The 26,016-nt window shown below is 33.4% G+C and overlaps 1 protein-coding gene and 1 pseudogene across 1 annotated transcript; both read right to left on the bottom strand.

Annotated features, from left to right (window-relative positions):
• Positions 1-544: 544 nt before the first annotated feature.
• Positions 545-14,612, bottom strand: LOC114389919 (protein ALP1-like). The gene is made up of 3 exons (XM_028350622.1): positions 14,457-14,612; positions 1,161-1,329; positions 545-1,080 (listed from the first exon to the last, which is right to left on the bottom strand). Exons 1-3 carry the CDS (start codon positions 14,610-14,612, stop codon positions 587-589), a joined length of 819 nt encoding a protein of 272 aa, XP_028206423.1. The 3' UTR covers positions 545-586.
• A 3-nt stretch (positions 14,613-14,615) lies between these two features.
• LOC114389918 lies at positions 14,616-25,242 on the bottom strand (annotated as a pseudogene).
• Between the last annotated feature and the right edge of the window lie 774 nt (positions 25,243-26,016).

Here is a 26,016-nt window from a genome sequence, read left to right as displayed (position 1 = left end):
ATTCATTCCAAACATTTTCATTCTCAATTGTTATCATGTGCTTAATGCCATCCCAATCAAATCCGCTCTGGCCAAGGATGTCACTTACAATACCATACCACGATCTCCATAATTTGATACGGTTTTTTGACATTAACTGATGTGACATTAACAATGAAGCTTGTAGACAACACTGCGGCTGCAGCATTCAATGCTGACCTTTTCCAACCTCTGTCACCCTTGTTGCCCAAATTCCTTTGATCTCTAAGTACATCAGCCAATACACGTTCCATTTCCAAATTCCATGTAAAATAATTTTTTGTTTCCTCATTATTTTTTCCTAAAACTTTTCTTTTGTCCATCATTTTTTCATTAGATGACTCCATTGAAGTTAATTTACTTATTCAACCTGCATATAACAAATATTAGATATAACCTACTTTATTCATTTGACTAGTCCACTACACAATTATAGAAAATATTTCAAGCAAAGTTTTTATGCAATAACAAAGTACATAAAAGTCTATCTTCAATAGAAAAGTACAATAGTAACAAAGCACACAAAGTTTGTCTGCAATAGCAAATTACATTTAAAAAAGAACTGTCCCTAAGCAAAGTTTCTCCTAACTTGATAGTTAGCAAACATATCCATAGCTAATGTATCTCGAAATCTTGTCCATTCCTCGGTGGCTTGAATAGTTGTGATATCATCTATGACATTATTTTGAACTCCTTCCCTTGATTGATGGACTAACTCTTCATCAACAACAGATAAGAATTCCAAGTCTTGAACTTCTAAAAGTTGACCAGTTTGTTGTTCGTCTCTTACGAAATTGTGTAACACAAAACAAGCATTGATAATTCTTATTTGTGTCTTTATATCAAAAAAGGAAGGAGTTCTTAATATACTCCATCTTTTTTTCAAGATCCCAAATGACCTTTCTATTGCATTTCGGGCACTTGCATGACGAAGATTAAATAACTCCTTGTAACTTTGAGGGGTGTTTCCAATCCATTCATTGAGATGATATCTAGTCCCTCGATATGGTGCTAAAAATCCCGGACCATTGGTATATCCCGCATCCACAAGAAAATACTTACCTACAATGTTTAAAATAACAAACATAGACTTAAACTAGACCAAAAAAAAGAAAAAAAAAGTTATTTCTAAGAAATATTACCAGTTGGAATTTCAAGTTTGTTTTGACGACGTAATGCATCTCGTAATACTCGAGAATCTCCTGCTGACCCTTCCCACCCAGGTAACACATAAATAAACCTTAAATCTGGACCACAAGCAGCTAACACATTTGTAGAGACATCACCCTTTCTATTACGATATCTAGGTCTCTAATCGGGAGAAACTGTAACTGGAATATGAGTCTCATCAAGTGCTCCAATACATCTCTACAAACAAGACAATTTTTTTAGATTCTAAGAAAATTTTATAATTAACTAATCTCTCCTAACAATTGATAAACTTACCTCAAACCATCTCCACTTGTTTGCTTCCGCACCTTCTAAAGTACAGGGTTGAAAATTCAAATAGTCTTTGCTCACTTTCATTACTGCTCTCAAGACATCATTGAATTGCCTACTTATGGTTTCTTTAGATCTACAATAACTAAATTGCACTACCCTATACTTTAGGTTGTGAGCAAGGATATGTAAAAACATTGCTACTGCTTCAGTTGTTGGAACATTTCTTGTTCTTACTAATCCACCATTTTCTTGTAAAATTCTACAAAGGTTAAAAAATGTATTTTTACTAAGCCTCAATTGTTCAATGCAATCTTTATTTGTTCCTCTATAAAGACAATTAAGGAAGTTGTGATGTTCTAGTTCCCAATTACTGGTTGGTTCCTTAACAAAATAATTATTATGATACCATGTCACTACACCAATGACCATATGAACAACACAAGCAGCAGCTAATAAGATTATCTTCTTATACTCTTCTCTTTTACGTTTTCTTGAAGTCATTGCAGTGTCAACTATGCTAGGATCCATTTCTTCTCAATCCAAACTGCATGATAATGATATAAGATAATATTTTGAGATTTAAAACAAATATGTAGGGAAAAGATGTAAATAAGCTCTAAATTTTAATGCCCATATTTTTCTACATTAGGCGGTCACAAGCAAGAGCCTAGAGGTTAATTTTAGCAGAATATAAATTGGATGACAAGAAATGTCTCTTAACTATATATACACAAGAAAAAAAGAAGTTTTTTTTTTCTTTAATTAATTCTCGAGCTTTTGTTGCCTTTTCAAAGATAATTGGAGAAGTGAAAGCGATAACGGATCTTTAATAGTAGAATATCACCTTCCAGTACGATTTTATGGCATTTTATGTGCACTAGCTACATAAATATGGGATTTAATAAAACAACCTACATGGTTTAAATAACTCGTATGGATTGCTATGCTAGGGGCATTTTCACTGTACTTACTTTCTATTATATCTTTTGTTATAATCCAGTATTGATATTGAGACCTGGTTTCTTAATGTGTTTACACATTATTAGTTAGTGTACATCAACTTAAGTAAAGAGTAAAGACTTCTATGCTATCAGCTAATTAAGTTTAATTTTTATGTTTCGTAAGTGTAATTTTTTTATGTTATCAGCTAATTAAAAATCATAATAGATATCAATTTTAAGGTGACTATTATAAAAGTTGGTACACTTATCATATAAAATCTCTTTATACTTCAATGTATATACTATCTCCTTATAATAGTTTGTTTGACTATTGACCAAAAGACAAAGGGAGTAAGTTCAAAATATATGAAATGTAATTTACAACAGTTTAAGAACATATTGTAAATTGGTTCACAGGGGAATCCAGAGTACAAAGAAAATAAGATCTGCCTGTGTGAACAAGAACCTAATTTACATTTCACTAAACGCATTATCATTATGTTTAACTTGTAAAAACGTTGAAACATTTTCAACGTTGAACCAAATTTACATTTCACTAAACGCATTATCATTATGTTTCATTCTTTCACTAAAATCTAGTTGTTCTTGTTAAGGGCTGCCTCTAAAAGGAGAAATTATTTAATGTACACTAAGAGCACTACGCACTGTCCTCTAAAATCATTACATGTGAATAGCATACCTATTCATACCATTGGATTAAATTTAAAATATCATATAGTAAAGTTTAGACGAATAAATGTGGTATGGGGACTTCGGCATAATATCCCTAAATTGTAATTTTTTTTAATTTATAATATATAAAAGTGGATATAATATGATTGATTAAACATATAAATTAACAAAGTTGGTGGGATCCTCGGATAGAATATTATAGCCTTAAATATTTATGTTATCCCGAAGAAGCCGACCCTAGGGTGGGGAACCATTTATAAATATGAAGCTGGATCCTTTGCCCCATCCCCAATCCTTCCAATTTCAAAATTTCATTATCTAATCCGTCCCACTAAGTTTATGACTGTCAAATTATAACACTAGTAGTTTTTAAAGGCACATGCCGAAGTCCCCATACCACATTTATTCGTCTAGCCTTCTTCAGATGATCAGATCCCCATACCACATTTATTCGTCATGAATGTTGATAATAGGAGAATGTAATGGCAAACTTTAAAGATTTCTCCAAAAAGACCAGAAACATAAATCTTTAAGACACAAGAAAAGAGAGACACTCACAGTTGCAGGTTCCAGCAGGCATCCAGAGAGGTTGAATAGATCTCTGTAGTATAAAATAAATTGTATAAAAAAATTTGACATATATAGAACAAGAATTTCAATCATATATAATGCCATCAGTAAAATATGGATGCGGTGAAAAAAAGGAATACTTGAATGATTAATGCTAAGTTAGACATGCACATGAATCTCACTCGTGTGTGTCTCATCACATGCATGTGTGTATATCCGAGCTAGGCAGACTCATTTTCCTACTTTGAACTATTAAAAATCTGCTATGGATCACTCCTCAAAATAAATAGAAATTTAAATTTGTTGTTATGACAATCACCATATTTAATGATGTTTTCTTCTCTTTCCATTTCAACTAAACCTCTTGATTCTTCTAATGAACAACAACTAGCACTCAAACTAATCAAGAACCTGCAACCTCACCTTCCTAATTGATACTTCTTGGGGTCAGAGGTAAGGGTCTTTAAAAATGAAAGTAGATATGATTTTATATATAAAAATTGTATATAAAAACTCTTCCTGAAATTCTCACTTCACTTTTAAGGGGATACCAAACAGATTCTTAGAACATAATCTTCCCTTCATCCATATTCCTAGAATGAGTTCAAACATTGAGTGAATATGCCAGTTGTACATATCACATTTAGTAATGAGATCTCAAATATCACAGACTCTACTCAAGGTTGAATAAATTATACTAAGTATCAAAGCATGCCAGACATTCAAATAGACCAGCAGAAAAAAAAAAAACAACAAACAAGTATACTTTGCAAGAACCCGTTTTAATTACTTTATAAGGAGATTAAGGATGATTCTAGTTCCTTAGACAGTATACTCTAGTATAAGAATAGTTATGTACATGAATCTGAAAAATAATTGCTAGTTGCTACAGATTCCAATAGGCATTTAACTACTTTATTTTAGGTGAACAATAGGCATTTAACTACTAATTCCAATAGTTTTATTTGGAACATGTCCCCTCATGGAAGAGCCCTTTGGGCTTGAAGCAAGGAAAAATGTACAGGCCCTCCATACAATGTACTGAAATTCAAGTTTTGTTTAAGATGAATGGCGGTGAATAGAATCAAACATTACAATGCAAAAGCATATCAATCAAAATCAAAATAACAAACGATACACCGTAATTGGAACTCTAACCACACAATTGAAACCCTTCAATTAATCCAAAAAATTTACAAACCAAAACCCTATCTCAAAAAAACATATTGTGAAAAGAAAGTTGTCATTGAAGAATAAACACAAAGTGAAGAAACCAAAGTTCTCATTGAAGAATAAACACAAGCACCTAGAGTGCAAGGTCTGTTCCTAACAAATTTGCAAAAATGCCCACAGTACAAATTAACCAAATCAAACAATGAGCAACGAAATTAAACAATGAGTACCCAGAGTACAAAACCAATGAAATCAAACAACTAAGTAAAAAATAAATCACAAATTAACGAAAAAAATGAATACACTTGACACAACAAGAGTGTGGATCAAAATCGCAAAGAAAACTTACTTGCGTTTGCAGTGTGAGAGAGTGGCTGAGAGGATAAGAGCGTGAGAGAGTGACTGAGAGGGGAAGAAAGTGTAGCTGAGAGGGGAAGAGCGTGGGAGAGTGACTGAGAGGAAAAGAGAGTGGCTGAGAGGGGAAAAGCGGAAGAGAGCTTTGATGCGTGAGTGAGTGGCTGATAGTGGAAGAGAGGGATGGGGAATTTTAATTCCCGTGGTTTTTGTGAGAATTTAAAATTCTTCTAATTTAGTCTATTAAAATGCTTTAAAAAAATGATGACATTTTAATTACTTCTAAAATACTTTATCCAAACAGATTAAAATATAAGAAGCATTTTAATAGCTCAGTTAAAATACTTTATTCACTTTAATTGTTCCATCCAAACACAATGTTAAGCGTTGTCTAAAGATGCCAAAGACGATAGAGCACTCACGTATCCCATTTATCTTAATAGTAATTTGACATTTTATCTACGTGTTCCAATTCTTCAAATTAAGTTTCTGAATATTCTTATTTTCAAATTAAATACAGATTTTTTTTATGCAATGTTAATTCGGGTCCTTATAACTTATCTCAAAACGCAAAAATTCAAGTTTTACATTTTAATAGTTTCTTGTTGATTGCTTTCATTATTTTGTTTATGAATATGAGGGTATTTGTACAAACAATACATCATTCACATTATTTTTCATGTTAATGAATGCAATGGTGTAATTATCACAACTTGAATCGGTTCAGAAAGGCTTGAAAATTATGTCCGTAAATTGTAAAAAATAGTTTTTTACACTCTAAAATTTTAATAACTTCACTAAGTTAAATTTGACAAATAAAAAACCAAAATGAATGTTTTAAAATGTATAAGATAAAAAAAATAATACAAAAAGAAGGGAAAAAATAATTTATCTAACTAAAAATATTTTTAAATAAAAAAGAAATAGAAAATGAAGAAACAAAAAAATAAACTGTTAAGAGTTCGATTATGGGAAAACCTAATTCTTAACGTGAATGCAAAACTTTTTTTCGAAGACAAGTTGTGAATTCGGTGGGTAAGGACTCATTCACACTGCGCAAAAAAAAAAAAAAAAAAAAAAAACAGAGGAAATATTTATGTACTTAATTTTAAAAGGGGTATTTCAGGAGCTTAATCGTGAGAATAGGAGCAAAGAGATAAAAATGTCATAGTAATTTATGCTTGAGAAGGTGATAGGTTGAACAAAAAGGGTGTGCTTGAGGCTTTTTTTTTATATATATAAAGATGGTACAATTTTTTCAATTAATTATTAAATAGTAGGTTTTTAAAAAATTACACAAATGGATAAGTCATCTCTTGAGAGATAATTTTATATATGAAGAAATTGATTTCTCATTTTCATCTTTTATTTATTTATTTTAATGAGGCAGCTAAGAGCTGTCATAAATTGATTCTTTAGTCGTTAAAAAATGATTTATACATTTTTGTATGTTTTTTAAATTTATCCATTTTGATAATTAATTTAAAAAATTATACCACTTTTGTAAAAAAAAAAAGCCTATGCTTGACCCACCCAACAAGTAATGAAAGTGAATAGTACAAAAATTGAAGAAGCACATAATTAATTATCTCAAGTTTAAATTTTAGAAATATAATTGCACATTTCTAACTTAATTAGATCTCTTAAAGTTCAAATTTACTAATTGAAGATGCAATTACACTGAAAAAAAATCAGGGAAAGGTTTGGTGTTTATAATTTTTCCGAGTTCTATTCAAATTAATTGGATGCCTAATATGATATGTAGTACTAGTGATGCTAGATAAATAAATGAGTAAGTTACAATGTTTTCTTTTTTAATCTTTACAATAACTTTCTTTTAGGAGAGCATGTTGTAATATATTTTAAACAATTACGGGAGGTTAGTTTTTTTTATTTTTTATATACAATTTGTTCAATCAATTCAACTAAACGTCTTTCATAGTTAGTATAATGTATAAAGGGGTTTCATAGTAAATCTTTCAAATTAAGATGTATTAGTTTAAGAGTAAAGAAAAGAGAAAAAGAAAGAAAAACTTGTTTGATATGCTTATTTACTGAAGAGATTTGAAATTCGATCTATGAATTTAAGGATTGAGAAATAGAGGTTTATTAGTGGTTTTTAAATCTTAAAAATTTAATAAAATAAAACTAAGAATTTGGTGGTAAAAATTGTCACAATATAAAATTATTTTAAAATATAGTCAAATTTAAGAAAATAAAATTAAGATAGCAACAATAAAAATCTGCTATTATATTAAGTTAATTATTTTAAAATGTCAGATACTAATAGAATGAACATTTTGGGTAATATTAAAAACTTAAAGGATCAAAACAAATTTTTAAAAAATAAAGGATCAAAATGGATTTTACTAAAAACTTATGAGACTAAAATATTATTTTAGCCTAAAAAAATATTTAATTACTCTCAATATAATAATATTATTTGTTAAGTAATTCTTTTTTTCTAAAAAAAAGAAATCAATTTATAAGTGAGTTAGTAAGTTTCTGGAGTGACTTGCAAAACTATTTCATATAGCAACTCAAATAATATCAAACTTATGGCCAATTAATTAAAGTGGGTCCGTCATTTAGGCTTTTGTAGATCAACTAGATCCAAACATTTTGTCACACTACATTTCATGTTAATTCCTTGCATTTAGGAAAATATTGACCTGAGTCCTGAAGGGTGCAATTGATAAGTGAAATGAGTAAATATTCACCACTGATGCTCTATCAATCTAGTGCAAAATCTGATTTCTTGGGTTATAGCTTTCTATTGATTTGAATCAGGAATTGTTCTTTTGTAGAAACAACATGACTTAATCTCCTACTCTAACAACTTGTTATGTGATTCTCGTCCATTACCTTGTAATTAATTAGCATAGTCTTCTCGGATTTTTACTTCAGAACTTGAACTGCCATTGGTTTAATCAGTCAGATTCTTTGCGGCTATACTAACTATAAGTGCTTTAAGTAGCTTAATCAAAGCAATTATGTGCTACGATGACTTTGTGCAACAATAAAGCATGAAGGTTTTCTTTTGGCATTATGAAAATTTTTTAGGTGACACCCTCTACTCCAATATATATATATATATATATATATATATATATATATATAAATTTACGTGGATAAAAGTTTCACATTCATTTCACTATTATCAATTAAAACTTATTAAAAACATATTCGATTCAAAATAAGACCATCAAAATTTATAAAAATATTTTTTAAATCAATGAGGTAAAATAAAATAGACTAACATTATGCAATTAATATAAAAACTTATGTCTCAACGTCACATCCTATCAGAACATTGTGTCCTGACGTTTTTCAGCACAAGGTTCCTTAAAGCGATTCACCTAATCATCTACTCCCCCAATAGAAAGTTCAAGATCATCACAGGATTCAAACACAAATAATACATAGGGAGTGAGTTATCACATTCCTAACTAATGGAGAGAAACAAGATAACTAGATATACATATCATATAAACAAAATAAAACTTACTTAAACATAACTTACAGAATTTCACCACTTTGTCATTCAAAATTCACCTTTCAATCATCAATCACACCTTTCAATCATCAATCATAATACACATGAACCACACACTCCGATTAAGACATAATAACACATCAATTTCATAATAAGCAATTAACAAGCGCATGAGATAGTTATGCTAAGACTCAAGCCTGTATGCAATGTGGTACCATGTCAATGAAAAACCACCCTGGGGCACTTAGGAGTACATAACAAAACACACCACATAATGGATATGTCAGGTCACTCTCACTAAGTAAAATCATAGGGAGACCAGTCAGGGTCATAGTGTTTTGCGAGAATGCTCCAACCATATGGGATCAACATAGGCTTAAAGAAGCACTCAAACCAGGTGACCCCCAAGGCCTACACTCCGAAGAGTCCGTCAAGGTCTCTCCCTCTTGATTCATGTTCAACCCCTAAAATCATTTTAGCACACAGACTCTATCTATGAAATGTACAAAATACACGACTCTTCAATTGTTCTCAAAATAGTTTTAACTCGTCGCCCTTTAAGGGTCTTAGTATTAACTCATCGCCCTTAAAAGGACTTAACATTAACTTGTCGCCCAAAAAGGGACTTAGCATTAACTCGTCGCCCTTGAAGGGACTTATAGTCGTGTGATTGTACAATTCATAGTTCATAACTCAATGCACACAATATCTCAATCATGTGCATACTCGTGCATACTGAGTTTATCACATACACTTTATCTCAATCACAACGGTATAATCTCAATAACAATACTATAATCTCAAAGCAACATGTTATTTCACAGTTCATCACATATTTCATTCATAAACACTGCTCATGAATTATACAATACCCACGACCTCATACTCGTGTTTTCAAACATATTTAATACATTGCGCTACAATTTAACACTGATTCCTAAATAGGAAACCTACAATTTCTCTTTAACACTGCGCATCAATACTTTTCTCAATATCAGTACTGATCGGGTTATTGTACAACTCACAACTCTCAACATAATTATTGTCACATAAGTGTTAAACACACACACTTATTTGCAACCAAATATCATTCCCACAATTTAACATCTCATAACTCAAATACACATCACACAATAATCATATTTGCATGACACAAAACATATATATACATATATAGAAAGAGAGAGTGAGAGTAAATCAAGCTACATTATTTTTAATAAAAAGAGTTTTTATAACAATTAATTTAATGTTACATCAAAAGAAATTACTATTAGGCATTAACCTTACAACTTTATTTAATTTATTATTTTAGTATTACAATAAATATATACACACAACATGTTGATCATCGTCCTGGAAAAATATATAATAAGATAATAATTCATATAAAATAAGTCATTAAAAATAATACTATTTAGAATATAATTCACGATGATGATCAACACAAGAACACATTAATTTCACAACAATTTCTCATCGGGACATCAACTGGTTCATCAAACATATATAATTCATAAATAATTCACAGTTATAATTATAAGGATAAAATAAAAATTGGAGAAACACCCCAAAACCCATTCCAATTGATATTTTAAGGATCCCTACACATGTTCTCACTAATCTCCAATTGTGAATAACTCATCCCTTATCTGCGGGCTCATGTGTCTTTCGATGGCGATAGCGGCATCTCTAGCAAGTTCCTGAGATTCCGAATTTTTTTTCCTAAGATTCCTCAATTTTTTCCTTTAATTGCTCTGATAGGGTTCCCAAACATCAAACAGAAGAAGAGATTGAAGCCTCCATTTTATACTGTCTTTGTGTGATTTTGTTTTCTCTCTCCGAGGATATTCTTTTGCAAATCCCAACGGTGAATGTGTGTGGAATTGAATCACGACCACATATTAAAATTTTATGACAATCCAGCGGCTAACGAATCCGGGATCGAAGTTTTACCGAGAGAGTTTTAGGTTTCTGCGGGAAAAGAAAAGACTACGATGCAAAGGGTATTTCTCTCAGCTTAGACATGATTTTGAAATTCTCAACGGTGATAATGCTCGAAATTGGGTTGCGAATCTGGTGCTTAAATTTCACGACGATCCAACGGTGAATGAGTCCGAGATCGTCGTTTTTCTGAGAGATATTTGGTGGTCTATGGGGAAAGAGAGAGTTTTAGGAGAAAGAAAAGGAAAAAAAAATGAAATTGAGAGAGTCAGTCTCAAAACAAACATAGCTTACTTACAACATATTATTTACTTATTATTTTAATCAAATATACAGTTAAAACTCTATAAATTAATAATGTCAAGACCAGAGAAATTTATTAATTTAGAGAGTTATTAATTTATCGATAAATTAATAATTATTAATTTAAAGAGTTTTTAAGTAATTATACTGTACATACCAAACTTTATGATACAATACAAAAATACAACACCTAAGCTATTGGATGCAATAAGAAAAGTTAGAGATGAGCTCCAAATAGACTTGAACTTTAAAGGAAAACAGACAACTATTGAATCATATTTTAATAGAGTGTAATATATTTTTTTCAGTTTCTATGAATTATTAATTTATGATTTTCTTGGGACCGAAAATTATAAAGGGATCTCACGAAAAATTATTATCTTATTATTTTATCGAGTTTTTCAATTTTTTATATTGACTCAAGTCGGGAGTAGACAAATTTATTATTTTAGAGAGTTTATTAATTTACCGAATATTAATTTAAATAATTTCTAATATATATATATATATATATATATATATATATATATTCCTCAAACCATTATTTTATTAACTTTTTTTTATTTAATTATAAAATCTCACCGTTCTCTAAAATTTTATTTATTTATTTATTTATTATTTATTTTAAAAAAATGAGATATTACACGTATAATTAAGAAAACTTAGCTTGAGATAATATAAGATCCATATGCTTTGGCCTACCTCCATGATTGTTGCAAATCAGGTTGCTACATGGCCTAACTAGATAATTAGTCAATAATAACAAAAACAAAACACACCTTTTAGGTATTCACAAGTAGGTCAAATGCAAAATCCATAGGCAATTAAACTCTTTCAACAATTTTCTGCATATATAAACTAGTATTCTGACTGTCCTTTAGTAGTCTAACAAACACAACACCTTGCACACACCTAGTTACAATTTCCTCAAATGCACCAGTAAATTCTTTCACACACATAGCAACAATCTTGTCTTCTTGACCTCGGTGACCAATGAGACTTCCACCATGTAAATCTCTGATCAACATCATCTATGTGAAAGTCTTCAACGCATTGATTGGTTCAACACTGCATAGTGCATCCTTGCATCATAGAAGTTATCATCAGCTCCTTATAACTCCAAACCTCTTCTAACCCCAAAATTTAGAGTATCTAACAAATCTACTAGTATGCTCAAGGCATTAGCTATCTTATTCTACACGCTTAACTTGTGCACCAAATCAAGAAAAACTTTTATTGGAATTGGGACAAAATGGCATGCATATTGATTCCTTTTGGGTACTCAGATAAGTGAAGGCCTCACTATCTAATACAAAGTAAACTCTCTGTCGAATGCTGACTACGTAATGCTCCCAATTCTTCAAGGAAGACATAATAGAATAAAAATTTGTCATTTGTACGGGGTCCACATACATTTTACATTTCTATGCTTCTTGGTAAAGTAAGCTATTGGAATTTTCCATCCCCTTGTGTTTGTCCAAGTGTAAATGGAGTGAAAGGAAATGGAGAAGACCGAGATAGAATGGAAATACCAAATTTCTATTGTTTATTTGAGAGGAGAAATAAAAAACTGGTAGGTCTTGTTGATAAAAAATTTCCCTCCTAAAGTGGAGGGAAATGTTTGTTGCAATTTTATGCACAAAAATAAATCTTTAATTTCTTATTCTGTTGCTTGTGATGTGAACAAAATTTTGAACTTTCATACCCTCTGTCAAGCACCAGGAAAAAGAAATCCCATTTCATTTTCACTTTATTTATTTTTCACTTTCTCTTGCTTTAAGTACAATGAAGATGACAAAGTTTGCATTTATGACATGTTGCTTTTTTAAATACAATGAAGATAATAAAGTTTGAATTTATGACATGTTGCTTTTTTAAATACAATGAAGATAATAAAGTTTGAATTTATGACATGTTGCTTTTTTAAATACAATGAAGATAATAGAGTTTGAATTTTTTATGCATGTTGCAAATTATTCAACTCAAGTTCGGCACTACTAATGCAATTCTAGTAATCTACACTTTCACTAGTTGATGGTACATGAAAGTATGACAAGGTTGGGTTGGTGTCACAATCGGAGACAACAGAACTCAGTTTAACGAAAAAAATCCAGTCACATAAGACTAGTAAAGATACAATGAACAGATAAAAGTCATAGATACAGCATCACATGGCTAAATATCAGAATTCAAAATTAAGAACCAATTAAGATTAGGTGGAAACAAAATAAAATTCAATGCTTATCCTAATTTATTATCAATTAGTGTTGGCAATAGGATTGAAAGATAAAGTCCAAAGAATTTATGTTTAACTAACTGAACTGACAGTGAATTTTCAAACTTATCACTAATCAGGGCTGATTTTCGAACATGATTTTACAAAAACCTCCAATCTTGGTTGTGCCTCCGTATAACATTACTAAAGTTCCTCTTTCCTGATCACAAACTGAAAGTGAAACGTTTTTATGAGTGATACCATACTTGCAATAAATTCTTAAAACACATATTTACAACTCAACTTTTCTCTTTATCTCACCCTATTAAATCAACCATTTTTATCTTACACTTCTCTCTTTTCTTTGTTTTTCTCTCCTCTCCTAAATTGTAAATATTGTTATAAAAAAATTGTGTGGAAGTAGAATTATCGTGTAGTATTTATCTGCTTGGAAAAAGTCTTGTGCGGACCAAGGATCAGACATAATGGAAATGAGAAGCGGAGGTAGAATTCATTAATTTCCAACACTAATCACTAAAAATGAGTGAAGTTCTAGCCACCAGAAGAATAAATACAGTTACCATATCTATACCGTAAAGAAAAAACATCAAAACATACATCAATGTTTCCACCTATAATATATACAATCTTCCCACCTGGCCTGAAAGAAACTGTGGTAATGAATAGCAGCGCTATTGATGTTAGGATGGTCAAAATTAGGCGTGGCAATTCTTCCCGCAATTCGGGATCCCCGCGGGAATTGCCCCATTCGGGGTCCTACGATCGGTAAAAAATTTTCGCGGGAACGGACACAACTAATTCGGAGACGGGACTATGCTTTCTGCCCCGCAGGATTCCCGTATCCTCACGTATATAGAATTTTACTTATATATCCTCATATAACATAAATATAAGGGTTAATATAATATTTTACTAGTAAAAAAAATAAAATAAAATTATCATAAGTAATATCTCACAAGTTATAAAGACACAACCATTATCCAAACTCTAAAACGCTGCATCAAACATTCAGATAAACTTAGTTTCTTGACTTCCTTCTTCACCTTTGTTTCTTATTCATTTTATTATTTTTATTGTGTAATACTGTAACATTAATGTATATTTGGATATTTCTTGTATGCTTTGTGTGATTTTTTTTATTATTATTATTGGTTTATTTTGGTATTTTTAGTTATGTTTTAAACTTAGAATTAAACTTTAAATTTATTATTGTTGAAAAATTGAGATAAAACAAAAAAATTGTATTTTTTTATAATTTTTTATATTTTTTAATGTAAAACGGGATCACCGTAGGTTTCTGTGGGAAGCCGGGAACAGGAGGGCAAAAAATACCCCCACCAAGTGAGGAGGAGAGATTCGGGGACGGGGAGAGGAGGAGTACTCCCCCGCCCTGCATGCGGGTACCATGCCTAGTCAAAACCTTAATTGAAGAAACTCCTGCCATAGATCACTTGGATATTTTATCCTTAAGTTCTGCAGCAGCAGCTTTAGCTGCAGATTTGGCCACTGAGGTAGGTTTTAGAACACTCTTAGAATGCGTTTGAATAGATAATTTTAACTGAGGAAAGTAATTTATTATAGAGAATTTGAATTTTTGTAATTTAGAATTCATTGTTTGGATGCTTTTTATGAAGAATTTAAAATTTTGGAATTTTAAAACAGAATTTTAAATAACTAAAAATATGGAATTTCAATTTCCTTCTAAAAGGTGAGAAATTGAAATTCTCTTCTTACAGAAACACCGTCTCAACTCTTAAAATATTGATCGGGTATAAGCATAGAGGAACACGTATAACTAACACACCAATCATATCTTCTCTTTTTTCATCCTCATAATTTTAATTTTTTTTATCCAAACACAAAATTTTGAAAATAAAAGAATTTCAATTGAAGTATTTGAAATTCTTAAAATTTTAAATTTCTCAAAATTTTAAATTTCTTCATCCAAACACACTCTTAGGATTCAAAGCCTGTGGAATCTTAAATGCGGCCCATGCAGTCCCCACTGCATGACCAGCAGCATCCAGTCCTTCACTTGTTGCCTTGGCAGCTTCTTCTCCGTATCTGTGGTACACACATTGCCAAATTATTCAGAACAGTTAGAGAAGAACAGTGGCATTTTCCCATGTTGTATGCTTCAATTCTCACAGCAGGTCAAGGTAAATGGAAAAACAATAAATTAAGGAACATGGATTTCATTAGTTACTAAAGCATGTCAAGGACCGAACCACGTCAACTAGACAAGCAAGAAAATAATTTGGGCTGCTAGTTCTCTAAGCACACCCAAATGCAATGCCTTCTACTTTTCTAATTTCTTTTATTAGCAGATAACTTATTGGAGGTTTTTGTTAAGCTGAAAGTGTCCTACAAGGCCCAGTATTTTGGGTGGCATCATGTGGATGTAGCACACTTGAATTCGAGATGTCCACATTCACAAGTATCATAGCCACAATTAAAATTTAAATTCTCATGCTCAGTATGGGGCTATTACATTCTAGGCATGATAGCATCAGAGTATGACTAAAGATCATAGTATCATCAAATTCAATACCTAATTTCATACTTTCTTCTGTTAGGTATTTTACCATAGATAGTGCATCTATTGACTTTACCTGTGATTGACAAGCTCAGTTGTCACGGTGTTAGATGTTGACATGACACTTTTTCCTGCTACTTCAACAGCATCACACACTTTGCCTATTTACAAAAAAAAAAATTAAATTTTTTTTGCTTGATCTTGAGACAAATTTACACAAGGAGTTTTTTTTAGAAACATTTTATGTAACAGGGTCTATTTTAAAAGAAATTCGAGAGGGGGTCTCTTTTGTAAGTGAGTGTCGCCATTAACACTGGCAGGAAACTTGAACCGCCAGTGACAATAGCGGGATAGGGGTATCGCTAGTCTTAGTGGCGGGACAGGCTGACTAGGAGAGAGGGGAGAGGGTGTGCCGCCATTGCTGCTGGCGGGATAGGATGACTAGGAGAGAGACGAGGGTGGTGCCGCTACTAGCTTCTGCGGGACACTTTCAGGAGGGTGGTGCCGCCAATGACTTCTACGGGACACGTTTAGCTAGCAGTCCCGCCATTAGAACTGGCGGGACAGGCTATTCTAAAATCTCCAGTCACGCTGCTTCTTCTTTAAGGACCGCTTCCTTCTGCAATAGCGCCACGCGCCCCAAGAACAAAGCCTATGCCTCTGACCATTCAACACCTCACTTCATTGCTCGTAAAACCTTTACCTCACCGCGCACCATGTACCTTCTCCTTTTTTCTTTTTCTTTCCATCTTCAATATCTCTTCTCATCTATCTATCTGTGCCTTTTGCCTTCTGGACAAATGTTTCATGCTGGCTTAAATTATAATTAAATTCTCTCGATACAGCTGGAGATATAGGATGAGTTATGTGATTATCTGAGAAGGAAGGAAATGTGGTGGATTTTATCCTCCGCTAACAAATAAACTAACATTTTTCTATTAAAAATAAATTCTCTCAGTGTACAAGTTAGAATAGTTATGTTCTGTGCTTAACGATTTGTATATTCTTTAACAATTAACCATAACATTATTAGGATTTTCTTTTTCAACTAGGGTGTTTTTAAATACATTTTAATTTTTTAATCTATCATTTATTCTATATATATATATATATATATATATATATATATATATATATTTTAAAATTATTTTTTATGATTTTAAATTATACTATGATTATGTATACAAAAAAATTATAATATGATTTATATATTAAACATTTAAAAATATAAAATACATGCGTATTCTGTCCATTCCAGAAGCTAAAATATGATTCCAAAGATGAATGCAAATTGAAATATTATAATCAATAGCTGCCTGTTCATGTGAATATTGATTCATTTTCACATATTGATTTTCACAAGTTCAGCTGTTGTGACGGTTGGTGACAAACTTTGTGGTATTCTTACGTAAGTGTCTTGCTGTGGACATTGTCACCAGTCCCCTTTTTTCTGAAAAGTTTCACACTTTTCTACTTTTGCCTTGCACTGAAAAATTAAATGACCCCTATCCCGTCAGTTCCAAAGACGGGATTGTCCACGTATGCACTGAGAAGTTTATCCCGCCAGGAGGAATGGCGATACCCCTGCCTGTCCCGCTGCTGCCATTGGCGGTTCACGCTTTCCGCCGGTGTCAATGGCGACACCCATGTAATAAAAAGACCCCCTCTGCAATTTGTTATAAATCAAACCCCCTTTATAAATTGTTTCTAAAAGAAACCCTGTACAGTAAATTTACTTGATCTTGAAGCCCAAACATGTGAAAATTTGTTAGGCAAATGAACAATAACGTTTAAAGACTGATTTTGGAAGAGACCCCAACCAAATTTATATGAACTGGTCAAGATGGTGAGAATAGATGAAAGGTAAAATGATATTTAGTGATTAAGTTTGACAGCTAATAGAAATCAGACATGAAGGCACATAATCATAGTGACTCTATTTAACAATTCACTATGGCAGACAAGAACATCAGTTTTCTCAAACTCAAACTAGTTGAAGTTTACACGTCTCCAACCACAGTTCGTAGGCCCTACTTTTGCAAAAGAACTTAGTTCAAAAAAAATAAAGGAAATACAATACATGAATTGGGTGGGTTTCTTTAATCCTTTGTCAATTCCATTTATAATTTAAATAACCTAACAATCTGAAATAGTCAACAATTGTGCAAGGTTGATGTACATGAAATTTTGGGAAAGTAATCTAACTTTTAGCATTTGACTAAATCATGAGAGCAATGCCGAGTTCTCTACACCAACTCTGCATTAAACTTGGCTAAGGCAAGGATTCCGAGTTAATGAAAGAATATGTCACAATTAGTTTTGGATGACAGGTTTTGTACACTGTTCAGCACCTTGTACAACTACCATGTATCCCATAAATAAGATTTTATTGCAATATGTTATTATTTTTGTAAACCATTTCAAGCTGCAATTTCCTGCGACCCTTTTCAAACAAGATTTTCTGTTTTTTTTTTTTTGTTTAGTTTGCAATTAATTGCTTTTGTTTTTAAAACAATAAGAAATATTACTGAAGCTGTCCAATACAACATACTCGGACTGTTCTTAGAAACTACAAACATACTTTTCAAGTTACTTTCCTCTTTCAAGCCTTTGGGCGTGTGATTAATTATGCCCATTTAGAGAAGCTACAATGCCTTACACACACACATAAAATTTTCCTTGGTTTTTAATTAATGAAAACATTTTTGCCTTTTTTTATTCTCATTTTCCTTTTTGCTTAACGGTTTTCTATTTCTTCCATTGCTAGGGGATATTTGGCTGGTTCTTAGAACTGAAACAACATTATAGTACTGATGGTTGTAAATAATAAGCCCTGTAACAGCCAGGGATTAAGATAACTGACGTACTGAATCCATCTAATGATGCAAGCACAACTTCTCCAGGTAGAAGGCTGAAAAATTTCTTTCCGGCTTTTGAATTTGCCACTGAACTAGTGAAAAATCCAGAGACCTTCACAACCCCAGTGAGAACCCCATTTGCCACACTCTCTGTCATTTTGGTCACTTTCTTAACCCTATATAAGCATCAAGCCAAAAAGACAATATCAGTTATTTAAATGTTCATGTTCAAACAGACTAACAGACAAAAAACAAGGACTAATACAGCGACCTAAAAGTTGCAGACTGTAACTTTTTTGTCTAATAAACATTGATTAGAAAACAAAACAGCAGGATTCTGAAAAGTCCTTAAGTCATTAACTATTTACTGTGAGATGAACATATGAAGTACAGAAAGAGAACAATTTTTGTTTCAGGCTTTCAATATAAAAATTATTTAATTTTACTTTTTTCATTATAGTCTTCAAGACTTTGGTGTTAGCCCATTCACACAGCCTTGACAAATGAGCACGAGATAAGAGTTAACTGAATGCATTTGAACCACTTAATTTCTGCAAAATATCACTAAATATACTCCTCAGATTAGGAGAGAACTTCTAAAAAAATTAAGACCTATAAGCTAATGATCTTTTAACTCACAAGAAAAGTTTAATTTATTTATCCTCCTCATTTTTTTGTTTACCAAAATATACGTGCACGATTTTGCTAATGATTAATCTCTACTCGAAACACAACCTCTCACTTTTAGTGGGTCTCCTTTTCCAACTTTGTTTTTTCCATCTACATGATTAAGAAATCCGAATCTAGTTTCACTCGGACCAATGTAAAGTAGTTATGGAGGATAAATTAAGAGCACAGACACATTTTTATCTGCTTCAAGGTTTTAGGACTAATCTCCCCTTGTGAACCCAGAGTCATCCTCCTCTTCATGACCTCATTTCCCCACCGCAACTGCTCCACTGTCACATCCCCACACCAAAGAATTCCCTTAACCAATTGTCCAGAACTAGCCGCAATAAGCTTCGTAGCGGTTCCACTGTAATCCTCCATATTAGGGGCCAATGTAGTCCAATACGCGGCACACTTCTCCTCCATCATCTCCTTCTTCTCCTCCTTCTCCAAATCCACCGGAGATATCGCCAATGCCACCGACGCATCCACCACATCCCCCTCCTTCTTCGCCTTCTCCGACACCTTCTGCACCGAGAAAGCACTACATTCCTGCAACACCTTGTCCAGCTCCTTCAGCAAATCCTCCTGCCCCTTCGACGCTATTGTTAAGCCATGGCTCAACACGCTGGCACCGAAATTGGAATTGGAATCTTTCTTCTTCTTCTTCTTATTCTGACGTTTTGCTTTTCCTCCCTCCTCATCACTCGAGGAGGAATCCGAATCGGATGATTCCTCCTTCAGGATTTGGAGAGAGAAGATGTTGAAGATTAATCTAGAAAAGTGTAGATGTATAATTTGTGGTCCATTATCTAGAGAGTTCTACACTTATGGAGATGTTGTAGTATGTAGAAACTTCTTGATGAATGTAGAAAAATATCTTATCATCTAAAGTCATAGAAGCATCTAGAACATTATAGAGATAGATGGTAGATAATAGATGAGTCTAGAAGACTCTAGGACTAAGTAGTATAGAAGTGTGTAGAAATCACCTATGTAACCTACATAAAAACATAAGTTGTAGCAAGCCATGTAATGTAAGTCAAGAAGCTAATAAGCACAATTCAAGTTAAGGTGTCAATTTTCTAAAAACTCATCCTCTTCCTACTCCCATCATTTTTATCATACATTTCTACCATATCATTTCATAGAAAAAAGGCATAACCACGTCCCATATCCTAACAATGGCATCAGAGCAGTGTTGATCCTATGGCCTTTGCTACATCACCTAGCCCACCAACCTTCAACTATAACCAAACCTTAGTTCCCATATTTAATAGGGAAGCATATGATTATTGGAGCATCCAAATGCAAACTCTATTCATTTCACAAGACTTGTGGGATGTTATAGAGAATGACTATCTAGTCCCAGAAAGCCAAGAAGAATTGGCTACGTGGACAGCAACAAAGCAAAAGGAGTACAAGCAAAATAAGCAACATGATGCTAAGGCTCTGTTATTCATCCAACAAGGAGTTAGTAGAGAGATCTTTCCAAGAAACATGCAAGCAAAAAATGAAAAAGAGGCGTGGGAGACTCTGAAAAATGAATTTAAAGGCACAGATAAGGTAATTTCTATTAAACTTCAATCTTTGTGGAAGGATTTTGATACATTAATAATGCGGGAAGATGAATCTATACAATCTTTCTTCTCTAGTGTCTCTAATATCTTCAATCAAATTAGAAGATACGGGGACACGATTGAAGACAAGAAAAAAATACTAAAAATATTAAGAAGTATTCCCGTAAAATATGATCATATTGTGGCTGCCATAGAAGAATCAAAAGATTTATCTAAACTCATTCTAGTAGAATTAATGGGCTCTTTAGAAGCTCATGAAGCTAGAATGAAAAGATTTGAGCAGCCACTAGAGCAAGCATTCCATTCTAAAATTAATATCTCTAAAAATGATGGAGATAAGAAAAATAACTACAGTAAATTTCCTCAAAAAAGAGGAGGAGCATTTACTAATCGTGGTAAAAGGAGCGGAAAGTAATGGAGTAATAATGCTTCAAGCTCCTATTGCAAATTATGCAAGAAAAATAATCATGATACAAATGATTGTCGGTACAAATGCAAAAAGTGCAAAAGGCACCTACACTACGAAAAAGATTGTTTTTACCGACAAAAAGAAGAAACAAATTTTCTAGAAAATAAAGAATCCATTGATCATACTTTGTACTCCGCTTTATCTTCTAAAGAATCAAGGGATGTATGGTATGTTGATAGTGATTGTTCAAACCACATGACAAAAAACAAAAGTTGCTTTGTGCAACTAGATGAGACAATAAAATCCAAAGTTATACTTGGTGATGGAAATGTTCAAACAGTTGAAGGAAAAAGGCACCATTATTGTTAAAACTCAAAATGGTAGCCAAAAATATATCCATGATGTTTTTTATGTGCCAGGTCTTTCTCAAAATCTTCCAAGTGTTGGTCAACTTATTCATAAAAATTATAAAGTCATCTTTGATGATGATAAATGTAATATCATTGATAAAAGAAAGGCCAAATTATTTCTATCAAAATGGCTCCTAATAAAGTATTTCCTCTATTTATGCCATTTGGAAAAAGCAATGCATTGAAATGTGAGAATATGGATGAGTCCATACTGTGGCACTTGAGGTATAGTCATCTAAACTTTAATGGCCTCAAATTATTAAAACAAAAAAATATGGTGTTTGGGCTTCCTTTTATTTCATCTAACCTTAAAGTTTGTGAAGGCTGCATTTATGGCAAGATGCACAGGTTACCATTTCCAAAAACATCTTGGAGAGCTAAAGCTCCACTTCAATTGGTGCATTCTGATATCTGGGGCCCATCAAGTACCCCCAACTTTGGTGGAAGAAGATATTTTCTCCTTTTCGTTAATGACTACACTCGAATGATGTGGGTGTACTTCATCCAACAAAAATCTGATGCATTCTCTTGCTTCAAGGAGTTCAAGGCCCTAGTGGAAAAGCAAAGTGGTCATTCCCTCAAAATCTTGAGAATAAATCGCGGGGGAGAATTCAATGGGCACATATTCATCAATTTTTGCAATGATCATGGCATCAAGAAGGAGCTGACTGTTTGTCATACTCCACAACAGAATGGTGTCGCTGAAAGGAAAAACAAAACCATTATGGAAATGGCTCGATCGATGCTACAACACAAGAACCTGCCAAAGAATCTATGGGCAAAAGCTATTAGCACAGCAGTATACATCCTCAACCGTTCTCCAACTAAAGCAGTCTTAAATATGACCCCATATGAAGCATGGTTCAACAGAAAACCAACAGTTGATCATTTTAAAGTTTTTGGATGTGTTGCTTATTCGCACATTCCAAAGGAGAACCGAGAAAAGCTCGATGAAAAAGGAGAAAAGTGCATCTTTGTCAACTATAGTGACCAATCTAAAGGTTACCGATTATTCAAACCAGATTCAAAGCAATTGATCATTTCAAAAGATGTCATCTTTGACGAATGAGCAAGCTGGCAATGGAGTACTGAAGTTAAGTCAATGAGACGCAAGAAGTAACCAATCCAAGCCCGTGCGCACTGCCGCCATCACCAACACAGCATGACCAACAGCACCAGCAAGAAGAAGTAGAAGAAGTCCCACAACAACAACTTCGAAGATCAGGAAGGCCACACAAACCGAATCCAAAGTACGCAAATGTTGGATTTTTTGCCTATGAAACTCAAAAGTTTGAGGAAGCATCGAAAGAAGAAGTTTGGAGAAAAGCCATGGACGAGAAAATCAAAATGATAGAGAAAAATCATACATGGGAGCTCATGCAAAAACCAAAAGACAAGGAGATCATTGACCTGAAATAGGTTTACAAAATTAAATATAATGAGGATGGAACAATCCAGAAACACAAAGCACAACTTGTCACTAAAGGCTATTCACAACTGTCAGGAGTTGATTTCAATGAGACATTTGCTCCTGTTGTGTGCATGGAAACAATCAGAACTGTACTGGCCTTAGCTGCACAGTTGAAGCTACAAGTCAACCAGCTAGATGTAAAATCAACTTTCTCGAATGGAGAGATTGAAGAAGAAGTCTACGTGGAGCAACCACAAGGATACAAAGTTCAAGGAGAAGAAGACAAAGTATATCGCTTGAAAAAGGCACTTTATGGTCTCAAACAAGCTCCTCGAGCATGGAACGGTAAAATAGACAGATACCTCATCAAGCATAAATTCCTCAAAAGTCCAAGTGAGTCGTCACTATATGTGAAGATGCAAGGTAATCATTTCTTGATTTTGTGCCTATACGTAGATGATTTAATCTACACCGACAACAACTCACAGTTGATGGAAGAATTCAAAAAGGCTATGATGCAAGAGTATGAAATGATCGATCTTGGACTCATGAGATATTTTCTCGGCATGCAAGTCAAGCAAAGACCTGGACAAATATTTATCTCGCAAGAAAAATATGTGGATAACTTATTGAAGAAGTTAAACATGCAAGATTGCAAACCACTTGCCACACCTATGGCGATGAACGAGAAGCTTTCAAAAGATGATGGGCAAAACAAAGTTGATGCAACAGTTTATAGAAGCCTAGTCGGTTTGCTAATCTACTTAACCAACTCAAGGCCAGACATCGTACATGCAGTTAGCATCGTGTCTAGATTCATGAGTAACCCAAGCAAAGCACACTTTGCAGCAACCAAGAGAATCCTAAGATATTTCAAAGGCACAAAGGATTTTGGCATTTTGTACGAGGCAGATAGAGACTTTAACTTGATAGGTTATACAGATAGCAACTGGGTAGGAAGTACAGATGATAGAAAAAGCACAAGTGGATGTGTGTTTCTTCTAGGCAACAAAGCAATATCATGGGCGTCAAAGAAACAAACGGCAGTTGCTCTATCATCAGCAGAAGCAGAATACATGGCTGCAACAAGCGCTGCGTGTGAAGCGACATGGCTCAGAAAAATTCTACAAGGCGTACAACAAGACTCCAAGACTCCAACAATTATTCATTGTGATAATATGTCAGCTATTGCAATGACTGAGAATCCAGTATTCCACAGCCATACAAAGCACATTGAGAATAGATACCACTTCATCAGAGAGCTCGTGGAACGTGGAGAAATCAAAATGGAGTTCTGTAAGACTGAAGAACAATTAGCAGACATCTTCACCAAGCCAATTGCAACAGAGAAGTTCATCAAATTCAGATACATGCTTGGAGTTCAATACTTTTCTAGATTAAGGGGGAGTGTTGAAGATTAATCTAGAAAAAGTGTAGATGTATAATTGGTGATCCATTATCTAGAGAGTTCTACACCTATGGAGATGTTGTAGTGTGTAGAAACTTCTTAATGGATGTAGAAAAATATCTTATTATCTAAAGTCATAGAAACATCTAGAACATTATAGAGATGGATGGTAGATGATAGATGAGTCTGACTCTAGGACTAAGTAGTATAGAAGTGTGTAGAAATCACCTATGTAACCTATATAAAGGCATAAGTTGTAGCAAGTCATGTAATGTAAGTCAAGAAGCTAATAAGCACAATTCAAGTTAAGGTGTCAATTTTCTGAAAACTCATCCTCTTCCTACTCCCATCATTTCTACCATATCCTTCCATAGAAAAAAGACATAACCACGTCCCATATCCTAATAGAAGTAGTGAGAGTCATCAACCTTGACGGCAACCTCATCCTTTGCCAGGGGCCATTGGATCTTGTCGCTGACTCATGCGTAGACGGCGATGATACTTTGATCCTGGCAAAGGCTGATGACCATGAGGTTGCCACAGGCGAGCTCGACGCTGCAGGCCTTGTCGATGAGGTGAAGGATGGTGCCGGGGACCTTGATGAGGACCTCCTCGACAGCGACCGGCGGCGTGGGGGGATTGGTATTGTCCGGAAAGAGGTTTTCGATGAGGTTGCCAACATCGTCGATTTTGGGATAGAGAGAGAGGAAGGGTCTGAAGAGCATGTTTCGGGGTTTGAATCGATTACCTGCGGGTAGAGGGAATTTCTTTGGTTAGGGTTTTGAGACACCATTATGAATGGAGTTTCCAAAGTTTCCAACTGTCAAGGTCGTTACCGTTGTGTGGATTTGGAGTTTCAAAATAGAAAAGGAAAGAAAACTGACGAACAAAAACATGACAGGTGGGCTTTGGGAGAAGGGGCAGGTTAACTGCCGCGGAAATTTCCCGCGTCGATGTTTGTATGGTTTTGATTTGTTTTCCCTTTCTTTCTTATTGGGATCCCTCGAAACTGGGAGGTGAGTTATTTTTTATGAAGTAATTGATATATAGTATTTTTATTAGAGATTATAATTAGCCCATAAGAAAATTAAGATTATAATTAGAAATATGTTAAAATTAACTATATTTTAAGATTTATGAAGTCTCAGTATTGACTTCCGTATTGATGTTTTAAATTAATGATTGGTTGATTTTTAAAACATACAAATCATAGCTAGTCTTACAAACTAACATTTAATAATAATAATAATAATCTATAACTATTAATCACTATTAATTAATAACCATTAATAATGAGAATTACCCGATTCGAATTTCAAATTTACCCTTCAATACATAACTACAATTTTGGTAACCGCTCAATTAAAATCCAACACTTACAATTTTAATTAATTGTACAACTGTAATTACTTTATTGTGGGTGGGCAGTTATACTTTGTAGTGAATGGAAGTTACTGCACATAATATGACACTTATGGTTATGCTTTGTAGTGTTTAATTTAGGATTAGTGTGCAAGACGACACTTATGGTTATACATATAAGTTTCAGGACAGAGAATATTCTCTG

The sequence above is a fragment of the Glycine soja genome, chromosome 16, assembly GCF_004193775.1.
Source record: "Glycine soja cultivar W05 chromosome 16, ASM419377v2, whole genome shotgun sequence".
In the NCBI taxonomy this organism is placed as follows: Eukaryota; Viridiplantae; Streptophyta; class Magnoliopsida; order Fabales; family Fabaceae; genus Glycine; species Glycine soja.
The sequence above is the reverse complement of the archived record's forward strand: the minus strand, read 5'-3'. Positions and strand labels throughout refer to the sequence as shown.